This window comes from Manacus candei, unplaced genomic scaffold (genome assembly GCF_025592945.1).
Source record: "Manacus candei isolate 608988 ecotype Guabito, Panama unplaced genomic scaffold, ASM2559294v1 h1tg000048l, whole genome shotgun sequence".
Lineage (NCBI taxonomy): Eukaryota > Metazoa > Chordata > Aves > Passeriformes > Pipridae > Manacus > Manacus candei.
Window position 1 is genome coordinate 14,376,935 of NW_026138096.1, and position 13,717 is coordinate 14,390,651.

A 13,717-nucleotide genomic window follows, 5' to 3' on the forward strand; every position below is an offset into this window, starting at 1 on the left:
GACTCTCTGCAGCATCTCCATGAACACACAAACCCATACCCATCCCTCTGGAAAATCTAACCCTCCTCAGAAGGTGCAGATGGCACAGGTCCAACATCTGAGCATCTCCTGATGGATGACACACCCCACCAGTGCCCACAGCTCCCCTGCTTTGGATGCTCAACAGCCCCAGGACTGTAATTCCCCTCTGACATTGCTCCTCCACCTCCAAGGAGCAGCCCTGAACCCTCAGAAGGTTCTCACTTTGCCTTTTTTCCCTGGACTTGCAGGCTCCAGGGATTGCCTTGTGATCCCAGGAAGATGTTTCCTTGGCTCTCTGCAGATCTGCATCACTTTACTGCCTCCCTGGGAAAAAATAAGGACCTGGATTTCTCCACCTCCTTCCACACACCTTTTCTGCTGTGAACTCCACTGACTTTTCCCACAGTGATCAGCACCAGGAGTTCCCTTTTCCAAAGCAAATTTCCCCTCAGCCTGTGGGATCTGAACATCTTCTGAGTCTTCATATGAAGCAAGGGCAGCTTGGACAGGGCTTGGAGCACACTGGTCTGGTGGAAGGTGTCCCTGCCCACAGCAGGGGGTTGGAAGGAGATGATCTTTCATGTTCCTTCCAGCCCAAACCATTCCATGATCCTCTCTAATCTGCCCAGGGGACTCCAAAATTCTCGAGGGTGGACAGACTGACAGACACACACAAGATTCATTGTCCCAGGAAAGCAGAGGCAGAAGAACAACAACATTAACTTATTTACCTTCGGTTGAATCAACTGGTTAATTCCTACCAGCCTGAAGGGTTTTCTCCAGGGAAACCTTTGTTTGGCCACTGGATTTGTTAGGAGAAGACAGAGTTCTTGGCAATTGCTTGAGGAGAGAGGGAAAAATCTTGGCAGCAGCAACCCACATTTTTTTTGGAAAACATTCACTTCTGAGTCCCAGCACGAGGGAAGGTGACACTGAGAGTGACTGTCCACGTGTGGCTCGGAGCCAACCCCTCAGGCAGGTCATACCAGAGCTCCTGCCTTCCTCACCTCCAGCTCCAGGGACTCCAGGGCCAGGGCTGAGGGCAGGAGTTCTCATTCCTGGGAGCAGGGAGGGTTTGGGAGGTGGAGAGGGTGAAATGGGGTCTAAGGTCCCACAAACGGGGCTGTTCTGCTGGAGAGGAGGAGTCACCTCCCCAAATATTAACAGGCAGAGCCCAGAGCCTGCCCAAAATCATCACCCACCACTGGGCCACCTCCCAGCCCCACCACCAAATGGCCATTGGTTGGCCAACTCCATCTTCCCACGGCACCTTCAACGTGAACGTGGGATATCTGGGATGCAGGGAAAAAGGGGGAGTGGGAAAACTTTGGCCAAGCCTGGATTCCAAGTGCACCGGGCAGCGGAGCGACCCTGTGCCTGCTGACACTGTCCCTGTCCCAAAGGCTAAACCCAGGCCCCTAGTTTAGCTCAGGGACACCCCCAGGACCTGCAGATCCTGCACCATTTATCCCTCACGCCCACGACTCACGAGTCTCCTGAAAAAAATCCCACCCGGCCTCAAACCGAGCCCCTGAGATTTCTCTTTCTGTCAGAAACGGGGAAGAAAAAACAGCCCAAACATTTCCCTCCAAACTTTTCCCTCTCCCTGCCTCCTGCTGTTGCTGTGTCCCCTCCCCTCCCTGTCTTACAGGAGTGTGACTAATCCTCTCCCTCCCCTCTCGCTGTTACCTTGAAGGTATTTATAGAGCAGGGATCGTGTTCCCTCCTGTGCCTTCCTTCCCTTTTCAGCTCTGGGTAAGCAAAGAATCCTCAGGCATCTCTCACGTGGCTCATCCTTCCCGAGGTCGTGCTCAACCCAAGAAAGGTTTTACCTCTTGGAGAGGACACTTCAGGCTCTCCAAGAAGCTCCTGATGGGCTTGTTTTGCAAACACACGCCCCTGACCCCTCGCCGGCTCCGTGTGAGTGTTGGTTGCCACACACCTGCTTTAGGAAAAAGGGGATTTAACTGTTCCTGAGAAATCAGCCAGAGCTAAATAACATTTATTTCATGTTATCTCAGGTCATTGCCAGTGTTTTCTGCCTCCTGAGCTGGGAGCAGTGTGAAGGAAGACGAACGTAGGGGGTTGAAAGGGATTAAAGTGACACGTTTGTCCAACATCCTCTGCAGGTTGCCTGAGGAATGGGCAGTGCCTGCAGGGAAAGAGTGGCCTCAGTGCTGGGCCTAAATTAGTTAATTAATGACTTTCAAAATGCTGGTCCAAATGCCCCAGAACTGCCTCGTTCATGTAATTTAAACTCCCTTAATCCATGTTATTAAACTCCCTTCCCCTTCAGAGCGGAGCAATCCCTGGCAAACCCACCGGGAACGGGCCTTGGCTCGTGGTGTCTCCTGAGCAAAGCCCAGGAATCGCCTGGTTGGCCTTGGCCAAAACCCCCTCAGGGATTTTAACAGCTGTGCCAAGCAAATTCCTGTTGCTCCAAAGGCTCCTGGGCACTGTGTGACCCCTGTGACCCCCAGCAGAGTCACCAAGTTCAGGTAGTTCCAACCATCAGGTCCATGAAACAGCTGGAAATCTCCTCTTGGATTTCTTCCCTCCTCTTTAAGCCACGGAAAAATACCTTCCCTAGGAAAATGTGGGGGTTGCAAGTAGAAAAACAAGGCAGTAAACGATGTTTTAATGTTATTTTCTTTTCTTTCGTGTTTTTTTTTTTTAGCTGGATAAATTGGAATGATGGCTCCTTGGCTGCTCCCTCCCATCACCAGGTGCTTTCTTGGAGGACAAGAAACCTTGGTGGCTCAGGTTGGGCTCATTTCACTGAACTCAGAGTAAAATCAAGGAAAAATCTGAAATTATCACCTTGATTTGCTTTGTAGCCCTTGGAAATAACACCAATGTGCAGGGAGGGTAAATGTCCCTTTGGACTCGTCTCCAGGATTCAATGGAAAAGCTCAGGAGAGCAGGTGAAAACCAGGAGTGGTGAAACCTTCCATCTCCTGCCAGGACCATCCCTGACCAGTGGGTGGGCAGAGGAAAAATGGGAAACAAATTCCATTCCCCTTCCTGTCTGAGGCCCCTCTGGGAAGCCCATTTTTGCTTTTCTGAACAAAAGCAGGTGAAACAAAAGAGGAACATCTGGGCCTTTATTTCAGCCCTCGTTTTTCTTCCCCTGGAATTATCTTTAATAAGCACTTTATTTTCCCCTCTCTGTCTTTCATTTCAATTTTTTTCCAGCCCTGATTTGTCACTGTTGTTCCAAAGCCAAATTGCACCAAAAGCTCAGTATTTTTTGTCCAGGAAATGAGCTTCTGTTTTCCAACCTCGCTCTTCTATCAGAGACTTTTGCACCCCTGAATTAAAACCCTTTGACAGAGCACATCCCTAATCCCAGGGCAAGGCAGGATCACTGATCCTTGTGTAGGGAATCTGGGAAGATTTTCAGAGCAGATTAATCCTTTGAACTCAGTTTCTGACTGAGCACCAAAACAAGAGCACCAAAACAAGAGGGTTGTAGGTACAGCAAAAAATCCCATTGTTTCTGAAATTTGGATCTCTGCTTCCTACAAACACCAACAGCCCGGCTCAAACCCTGGTTCTGCCTCACAGGAATTTCTCTTCCCTTAAAAATATCCTTATTTTACACCATGGCACACCAGAAACAGGTGCTGAAATTCCTCATCCCATGGGACAACATCCAACCCATGGATTAAACACTTCTGGGGATTTCTTGTTGCTGTTTGGGGCTTTTTTTTTTTTTTTTTTTTTGGTTCCTGTGTTTGTCAGTTTGGGTTTTTTTGCTGCAGCCCTTCCATTATAATTAAAATTATTGGTCCTGTGATACCATCTAACGACCTCAATTAGAGATCTGCACCCCCTGGAGTCAGGTACTTAATTACTCCCAGGCTTTCCAGCTTTCCAGAACACATTAAGGATTGGCCTGGCTGGGTCTGGAGGGGGGAAGGATGAAGCAATAGCAGGAGAGGGAGATAAATTCCCATCATTATTCCCAGGAGGGTGGTAACTCTGAAGTTGCTTTTCCCTGGATGTGTGTCCACACTCCACACTGATGGATGAGTCCCCGAGCTGTCACTTCACCTGCAGCCTCACATCCCCTTTTGCAGGCAGGAGAATCCAACCCTTAGGGCTTCCCTGGATCCAGAACATCCCTCAGACTTTTACAGTCCTGCACTTTTCCTCCTCCCAGCTCCTGGATTCCCTGTTAAGCTTCATCTGCATCTTCTGTCCAACACCTCAGGAGCCTCTTCTCCTCTGCTCCAGGGAGGAGATTCAGACCAGATCCAGACCAGTATCAGCTCAAGACCTTCTCCAGTGTCTGCCTTCCCAAATTTCTGGCCCTGATGGAAAAGTCTTGTGGTGCAAGTTGAACAAAGTTCCCAAAACAGCAGGAGAGCTTCCAAAGCTGTATCCTAGAGGAAGTTCCTCATCTGCATCTCAGGACATTTCCTTTAGTTTTTCCCTCCAATTAACATCCTAAATGATCACAAACAGGAGATAAAATTTCTAATGGAATAGGGACAATCAGGAAATTCTTTGGGAATGTGGCACCCAACCACCCTTCAGGAGTTTCTCAGGGCAGCACTTGTGATTTTAAGGTTTGCTGACAAGTCTCCAGGTGATCCCACCACCTTCCCAAAGGGAAACCTGCTCTTCTCCCTTCCTTGAAGTAGCCAGATGTTGTCCAGGTTGAAATCAAAGCTTTTATGCACAGAATCATGGAATCATGGAGTAGTTTGGGTTGGAAGGGACCTTAAAGACCATCTAATTTCTACCCCCTGCCGTGCTCAGGGACACCTTCCACTAGCCCAGGTTGCTCCAAGCCCCATCCAACATGGCTTTGGACACGTCAATGGAATTACTTAGGTTGGAAAACACCCCTGAGATCACTGAATCCAACCATTTCACATTTTTCCTGCATCAATTCCCTGCCAAAGAGCGAGTCCCACAGTCCTGCCCAAACCTGGGGGTTCGGGGTGCTCAGGGGTTCGGTACCACAACCACACCTCGTCCATGGGGAAGGTGTTGTATTCCCAGCTCACAGCTACAGTCCTTCCTTATTCCACCTCCTTGCAAGGCAGAGAACACACATTCCTTGGAGGTTTTTATGGACTGTGAGCACCCTGAGCACCTTTCCCACGCCGGAAGGAAAGCTGGGATGACTCCAAAAGATGCCGTGGCTGTGACAGGCAGCCCAAGGTGAGCACTTTGCCTCTCCAGAAGCCTCTCAGCACCTCTCAAGGGTTCTGTGCCCTCACCAAAAAGAAGAAACAAACCTCTTGGGAGAGGAGGGGAAAAAAAAATGTACTGTGCAACTGCTGTAACTCGTGTCAAATCATGCAAACCCCTGCAAGGAGGAGGGAATTCCTCACTCAGGCAAACTCAGCCTTTCTGAGGCTTCACACAAACAGGCCACAAGTGATTTTAATTCATTCCAAAGCCTGCCTAATCACTCAACATGCAGGTTTGTTCTGCTCCCCATTAGGAGGTGGCAAACACGTTGTCTTCACCCCCAGCCTTTGTCAGAAAAGGTTGTTTGTGGGGATTTATGTCACCTCGTGACAGGTTTTGAAGGTGCCTTGTGCTGTACACACCAAATATCAAAGGGAAGCACCAGGCAGCAACAAAGGGGAAAAATGCCCAGGGACAGATGCAGAACATAAAAATGACAAAATTAGAGAATCATAAAATCATAAAATCCCAGAAGAACAGAATGGTTTGGGTTGGAAGGGACCTTTGAGACCACCCAGTTCCACCCCCTGCCATGAGCAGGGACCCCTTCCACTGGAATGAGCAAGGGACAGGAGAAAATTAAAGTTGTAATCATGGTGGAGGTGACAATTATGGGGGGTCCAGATTGGGCAGCAGAGAAAAAAAAATTAAAGCAAAGCCCTCAATAAAGGCTGGAACAGTAAAAGGAGACGAACTGAGAAATTCAAACCCCTTTTTGACTGATTTGTGTCAAGTTCTCACAGAAAAGACCACATGAGCTCTGCACAAGTGGTAGCACAGACATCAGCTCTGCTCCAAAAAATTCCCAGCCATCATCCAAGTGAAGGCTCCTTTCCCATGAGGCTGGAGCTGCCCTGTGTTTCCCTGGCTCTGACTGATCCAGGAGGGTGGGATTTCCCAGGTGGCCTCTGCAGAGGCACCGGCCACACTCGTTTCACACAAAGCTTGGAGCAAAACCTGATGGTTTTACAGAGATTGTGCTCAATTCACCACCTCTCAAGGCCTCCTGGAGCTCTCCTGAGACCTAGCCTGAACTTTTGCTGGGTCCAGCTCAGCTCTGAGGCTCCAGGACTCCCAAAATTGTTCCTGTTGGTGCCCGTCTGAAGAGCTGAGCGCTTCCCACAGGCACTTCCAACCCTTGGGGGGTTTGCAGGAATTACTGGCTCAGCTCCCTGGGGGAAGAAAAGACCTGAAACAGGTGAGCTCAGTGTCTCCTGCTGCACAAACCACCTGCAGTTAAAGCCCTGCAGCTCGGACAGGAACATTAAAGCTGAGTTTTAACTCCAATTACGCACTTGGCCTTTGGTTTTCCACTGCGCAAGCGACAGGAAGAGAGGAGGAAAAAGCAAAACCCACCTGTTTCTCAGGTCTTAACTCACAGCCCTTCAGCATCTGGAGCTGTTTAAAAACTCCCATCCCAAAGGCATCCTGGACTGCCATCCCCCTTGGGGGGAGAGAATAGATGGCTGAGCCTGGGGCTGTATGAACTGTGAGCAATCTGATCCCCCTTTTGGAAGAAACCCCAGGAAACCTGTCCCATCCCTCCCTCCTCACAAACCAGCTGCCTGCACTTGTGTGTCAAAGAGCCCCTTCCAACCCACGTGTCAGCGTGGGGAGTGCTGATAACTCTGCCAGAGCTCTCAGGGAGGAATCACAGGCAGGATTTTCCAGTTGGATTCTGTAAATCAAAGCCACGGCACAAATGGTGTCGCTGCACCTTTCATGCAAACTGCTTCCCAGATGGATTTGAAGAGGAAAACGGAATCATAAAATCACTTAAATTGGAAAAGGTCTCCAAGGTCATCGAGTCCAACCATCCCCCAGCACTGCCAAGGCCACCACTGACCCCTGTCCCCAAGGGCCACATCCACAGGGATTTTAAATCCCTCCAGGGATGGGGATCCATCACTGCCCTGGGCAACTGTGCCAGGGCTGGACAGCCCTTTCCAGGAAGGAATTTCCCCAATATCCAACCTAAACCTCCCCTGGCCCAGCTGGAGGCCGTTCCCTCTCCTCCTGTCCCTTGTTCCCTGGGAGCAGAGCCCGACCCCCCCCCAGCTCCCCCCTCCTGTCAGGGGGTTGCAGAGCCAGAAGGTCCCCCCTGAGCCTCCTTTTCTCCTGTGGAAGAAGGAGATGGATTCCCATGGAGGGAGGAGGAAAGAGATGAGAGTTGAGGGTGGCAGGGTGTGACCAGGGCAGTTTTGAGCTGGGATTATGTATCTATTCCAAGAGGATATCCAGGGAAACACTATTTTTCTCCATGAGGACCACGAGGTTTATTCAGTCTCTCCCTCTCTGGGGGTCATTCATTCCTTCAAGCACAGGCAGCTCAATCCCAGTTCTCCCAACAGCTCCAGTCTGGTGGAGCAGAGAGTGCAGGAGACGACCAGGACACTCCAGAGGTGTGTCCATGCCCTGCACCTTCGTGGATGCCATTCCCAATGGAAGGGAAGGATGTGTCACTGCTGAGTCACTGAAAGAGGACTTCTCACCACAGAACCACAGGACACTTTGGGTTGGGAGGGACCTTTTTAGGGTCATTTAGTCAAAAATCCCCCGTGATGGGCACTGACACCTTCAACCAGACCAGGTTGCTCAGAGCCACACCCAGCCTGGCCTCAAATGTTTCCAGGGCATCCACCACCTCCCTGGGCAGCCTGTGCCAGGGTTTTCCCATCCTCATTGGAAAAGTCTTGTTTACCAAGACTTATTTTACTTGCCTCAGCTCTGGCAAGATGCAGGAAGATGCCTGGGAATATCCATGAGGACAACAACCTTTGCTAACACCCACCCCAGCTCCCCACAGCTCAGCAGCAGCTGTGGCTTCACTTGGGATCAAACCCAAATCCTGGAGGGCTCACAGGGGGTTTAAGTGTGGTGTGACCTTAGAAGGTCCCTGTTTTTCCTGAACACTCATTTTTTTTCCCTGTGGCAGCCCCAGGTTCTCCTCCAGCCAGGATAAAGGGAGGCTTCACTGATGGAAACTCTTCCTGCTCTCCATAAAACAATCCTTGCCCTGGACACTCCCCCTGCCCGCTCACACCTAAATTAGTTTTCCTCCTTTTCCACCTCCAGGACCAAATGTCCATCCACAGCTCCACTTCCCACCCTCCCTCTTCAAACTCATCCTCTCAACCAGGATGTCCTCCCAGGAATCCAGTCCCACCAGAGCCACATTTGAACCTTGGAAGCCGTGATGGACAAAGAGGTGAAGGCACACGAGGAGGTGGAATTGTCCTCCTAGCCCTATTCCCTCTCCCACTATCCCAGCTCCCAGCATTCAGGATTGAAGTTCACTGCCAGGAGGTGTTGCCAGAGGGGGTTTTGACAGATGCTTTTGAAACAAGGGAGCAGCAGCTTGACAGGAACAAGCTTTTCATAGTTTTCTTCCTTTTGATTTTTTTCCCCTGAAATGTGTTTTTCCATAAAAAAACAAACAAAAAAACCCCACAACTCTTTTAGCAGGAGAACTACCTTTCAATTTGTCCTCTTTCACTTCTGGGCCGAGAAGAAAGAGGTCATTTATATATTTTTGAAGGAAGCAGAAGGAATATAAAGTCCACTAGAGGGAAAAAGAAGTCATGGATATCTCGGGAGCAGGGGGACTTTCATCAAAAAGGTGGCAAACCTGGGTGACATTACGAGTCATGTTTAAAAATGACCAAGTGGAAAGATAAAAATGAACAAGCCTTGTGTGGAAAATGATGGAGGGAATTTCAGGCACGATACAAGTCATCTGTGAAAACTGCCAGGAGAGCAGGGAAGACATTTCTGTCTCCAAAAGCAAAATAAAACACTACTCGCAGTAATTCATACTAATTATTAGCCTTAAGTAGTACTAATTTTTACCCAGCTGTAATTACTATTTAAGGCTCTGGGGGGAAAAAAAAAAAAAAGGACTTTCTGGATGTGGGAAGATCCTTGCAGAGGAATTTGCAGAGTGTTTGAGGGCAGCCTGTTGAGGGAGAAGTTTTATTTCTCCTCTGCACCGACACGGGGAGACATAAATATCCCATTCCTATTGATGCAAATAACGGATTGCTCCTGTCAGAACTGCCAAAGCCACTAATTTAAGGAGCATTTCCCTCTCTCACATGCACAGATGCATTTTTCAAGAGGTTTGGTTGTTTTGGGTTTTTTTTTAGGTTTTGCTCTTCCCCCCCCCTGGGATCTGAGTTCCCAAACCAGGTGAAAAATCCACCAGCTGATCTCCAGTGTTTGATTTCAGCAGTGAGGAGCCCATGGGAAGCACAGGCCAGGAATTATGGAAATGGCTGCGGGAAGGAAAACTTGCCAGGGAGGGAAAGGCAGCAGCTGTGGGCAGGAGAAAAGCCAGATGGCATTTGGGGATCCTGCCCTCCATCCCAACAGTCCAGAACTGCCTCTTGATCCCATGGGGACCTCACAGCAAACTCCAGCTTCCAACTCTGCCCAGACTTTCCTTCTCATGCTTTCATTGTCATTTTGTTAGTGTGTCCTCTGAGATCTGAGTGCTTTGGGGGTGGTTGCAGGTGTAAAATTAATTCCCTTAATTATATTCTTCATATTTAACTCTATCAGTGCTTTCTAGAGCATGGATTTTCCATAAAGCCTTCCTGAATTCCTCACCACTGCCCTGGGAGAGGGTTTCAGCCAATGCCATCAAGCAAATATCTGTGACAATCCATGGGGACCTCACAGCAAACTCCAGCTTCCAACTCTGCCCAGACTTTCCTTCTCATCCTTTCACTGTCATTTTGTTAGTGTGTCCTCTGAGATCTGGGCAGTGCTTTGGGGGCTACTTACAGGTATAAAATTAATTCTATTAATTATATTCTTCATATTTAACTCTATCGGTGCTTTCTAGAGCATGGATTTTCCATAAAGCCTTCCTGAATTTCTCACCACTGCCCTGGGAGGGGGGTTTTCAGCCAATGCCACCAATCCAAGCAAATATCAGGGGACACCACGGCAGCAAAATGAACTTCCCCAAAGCCATGTCCCTGTCCCCAGCCGTGTGCTCCCATTCTGTCCTTGCTGCTGGCACTGACATTCCTGTGGCTGCTGGAGAGACAGGTCAGGGAGCTGATCTGGCTGAAAAGAGCTCGAGGAAAATAAAAATAGTGCTCCAAACCTCTACCATTCCTGCTCTGGGTCACCCTGAGTGCCTGTGCCACCAGGGAGCTGGGCATGAAGGGGCAGCAGGAGTTTTCCAGCCAGGCTGGATGATGGTGATGCTGCAATCCCACCTCAGAGAGCCCTGATCTCTCCCAAGCCCTGCCTCCTGCACTCAGGATCATCCCAAAAATGCCAGGGACACACACACCCATCCCAAAACAAGGCACTCCCACTGCAGCCCACATGGCTGGGAATGGAGTGGATGGAGCTGGGAATCATCAGCTTTGCAGCTGCCACCTCCAGCCTGGCACCCCCAGTCCCTGTAGGGACATCTAAATGCCCATCCAGGACAAAAACATCCCCAAAATTATCTGGAGAGCAGGCTGAGGGTATCCAACAGCACCTGCTGGGGTGGGGCTGTGCCTGCAGGGGTCAAATGGCAGCTCGGGGATGAAAAGGTCCTTCTGTAGACCTCAGGATCAGGGGGCCAAAAGGGGAATAGAGGCTCATGGTTTGCTCTGGTTGGGCTGGAGGTGATGAGTGTATCCCAAACACCTGGCCCCTGTTCCCGAGTGCTTTGCTGACAATGGAAAACCGGCCATTTGCTCCTTTTTCCAAGTCCACTCTCTCCGGGGGAATCAATCGGGCTCCCAGGCGGTCAATCAGTGAGGCGTCAATCCAACCGCTTGGAAAACGCATCCCGAGGGACCTGGACTGCCACCCAGAGGTCCTGGGAGCCTTACAGGGAAAAATGCCCAGCTCTGAGGGAGGCTGAGACCTCCCCCAGCCCAGGGCACAGCCCCTGAGGGGCACAACCCTCCCAGCCTGGGGCACCTCCAGCTCCCGGTGCTCTCCAAACCCCTGGAGCAAAGCATTCCCCGGCTGGAGATGGACCCTCCTGGGGGGTCCAATTCGTCTCCCTTCCCTCTATCCAGCTTTTGGGACTTGGAAGAGTTGCTGCTGCTGACATCTAGTGACAGGGAGAGCCGGCGAGAGGAATCACCTGGAGCTCTGACACAGCCTTTCCCACCGAGGGAAGATCCTGCTCGGGGGGTCTTTCCCGGGAGACGGGCTCCCAGCAGGAATGCTGGGCGTGCAGGGCGAGCCGCGACGTCCCAGCCACTTCCATGGATCCCAAGACCTTTTCCTCTCCCAGCGGGCACCGGCGCATCCCAGTCCCTGCCTTCCCAAAAAACCTTTCCCGGTCTATGTAAGCACAGGCTCAACCTCGGGGTTGGGAAGCGCAGGGAGAGGGGGGAAAAAATCCCCCAAGGGGAAGTGTCGGGGAGGGGAAAAAAAATCCCCCAAAGGGAGGTGTCGGGGGGGCATCCAGGCAATTCCCAAACCCCTGTAGCCTCTTCACCCACGGCTCTTTCTTCCCGGGAATTCCGCGCAGGAGAAGCGCCCGCTCGGAGCTAAGGAGAAGGAGGATGCGAGCGGGATGCTCAAAGCTCGGGAGCCGCAGATTTCCCCGCGGTATCCCACGGGGGTCAGCGCCTCCCAGCCACGCCAGCGGAGCACGGACGCCTTTGGAGCATCCACAGGGATCGGGGGAGGCATCTTGGGGTCCTTAGTGCGAAAACAAAGCCCTGCGGACGGCTCAGTTTTGGGGGGGCGTGAGGAAATCTGCAGCGGGAAGCTCCGATCGGACACACAGACACACACACAGACAGACAGACGCCGGGGTCGGGTCGGCGCTCAGGACGCGGTGCTGTGGTGACAGCGCGGTGACAGAGCCGGGGCTGCCCCCCGTGTCCCCCAAACCCCGACATTTTCCAGCCTGGGCAGCACCGCGGGGGCTCCCGGCGCTCTGCAAAACCTGCCTCCCTCCCTCCCCAGCTGCTCTTCCCAAGCGAGAAATTCCTTAATTCCCGGGGTAAAGCGAGCCGTGCCCGCGGCAGACAGGACTATCCGGAGCGACGGGAGAGAGCAGAGCAGAGCAGAGCAGACAACGCGAAGCTGGTGCTCGCAGAACCGCGGAACGCTTCGGGTTGCGAGGGACCTTCAAGCCCATCTCCTTCCACCCCCTGCCACGGGCAGGGACACCTTCCATTCCACCAGCCCAGGTCGCTCCGAGCCCCGTCCAACCCGACCTGGGCGATGCTGCCCCGGGGCTTGTCACCGCTCCCGGAGCGCTGGGGAGGGTCAGACCCCCCGAAATCCACCCCCCGCCCCCCCGAAATCCCCCCGCAACCCACCTCCAGCACAAAGTTGTCCCCCCGCGGCGCCGCTTTACTCACCCAGGAGGACCAGGGTGCAGAAGCAGAGGATGCCCCTCATCCTCCCGCTCGCCACGGCTCGGCCCCGGCGACTGGGCTGGGCTCGGACCCCCGGCCCGGCCCGGCGCGGCTCGGCGGTGCCGGAGGATGCGCGGAGGGCTGGGCAGGGCGGGAGGGATGGAGGGAAGGATGGAGGGATGGATGGATGGATGGATGGAGAGGGAGGGAGGCGGCCCCGCAACCCCGGCTCGGCCCCCCCGGCCCGAGCGCTCACAGCGGCCCGGCCCCGCTCCGGCCCCGGGGCATCCCCGCGCCGGGCACCGCGGGGGCCCTGCCCATCCTCCGGGGCTGCTCCCGGGATTTTATTTTTAATTGTTTTATTCCTATTAATTAATTTTTTTCTTTTCTTTTTTTTTCCTCTCTCTTTTTTTTTCCCCCTTATTTTTTTCCTTCTTATTTTTTTTTCTTTTTTTTTTAATTTTTTTTTTAGGTTGGTTTTTTTTCCTTCTCGCTCGCCAGCAAAAAACTTCTGGCGGCGGGCGCAGCTTCGCCGCCTTCCCCGGGTCGCCCCCGCCCCGCCGCGGCCCCGTGGGGAGGGGCTTGGTGGTCCAGCCCCCTCCTCCCTCCTGCCCGGCCCCGCATCCCTGATCTCCCCCGGCAAGGAGCATCTTGTGCTCCTGTCCCTAGGACGCGACCCCTTTCAGCCTCTTCAACCCCAGGGGGTTTTCTTGCTCCCCCTGGAGGGTCTCGGCGTCCCCCACTCCTCCAAACCCTTCCCGTCCAGATGACAGACCAGCCCCATCCCCTTGGCACCCGTGTCCTAATCTTGGCTCCCTGCTGGCAGCGACACAGCCCTGAAGTCCTGGGTGATGTCCCACCACCCCTCCCAGTCATTAACCCCCTGCGCTGGGATGACCTTCCAGTTCTCCTCCAAAAACCTCCGTAAATTCAGGTTCTGATGTTCCCTAACTCTCCGTGCCGCTCCCTGCACCCCCTTCCCATGGAGCACTGCTCCCTCCCCACCATTCCCTGGGGCTTCCCCCACCTCCCGGCATTCCCCGCCGTTAATCCCCATATCCCAGCAGGTGACCTTCTTTTGGGAAGCCCAGCTGGCTCCTTGATTTTTATGATGAGGAGGGAGCAGGTTTTTCACTCCATTTCATGCCTGGAGT

At 52.5% G+C, this 13,717-nt stretch overlaps 1 protein-coding gene across 2 annotated transcripts in view; it reads right to left on the bottom strand.

Annotated features, from left to right (window-relative positions):
* The window catches only part of GFRA4 (GDNF family receptor alpha 4), a 73,623-nt gene extending 60,601 nt beyond the window's left edge, over positions 1 to 13,022 (bottom strand). The window contains exon 1 of one of the 2 annotated variants that reach the window (XM_051798226.1): positions 12,567 to 13,022. In XM_051798226.1, coding sequence (XP_051654186.1) covers positions 12,567 to 12,606 — 40 coding nt within the window. In that variant the 5' untranslated portion in view covers positions 12,607 to 13,022. The remainder of the gene's footprint in view (positions 1 to 12,566) is intronic. The other variant, XM_051798225.1, reaches the window with a different exon arrangement.
* Between the last annotated feature and the right edge of the window lie 695 nt (positions 13,023 to 13,717).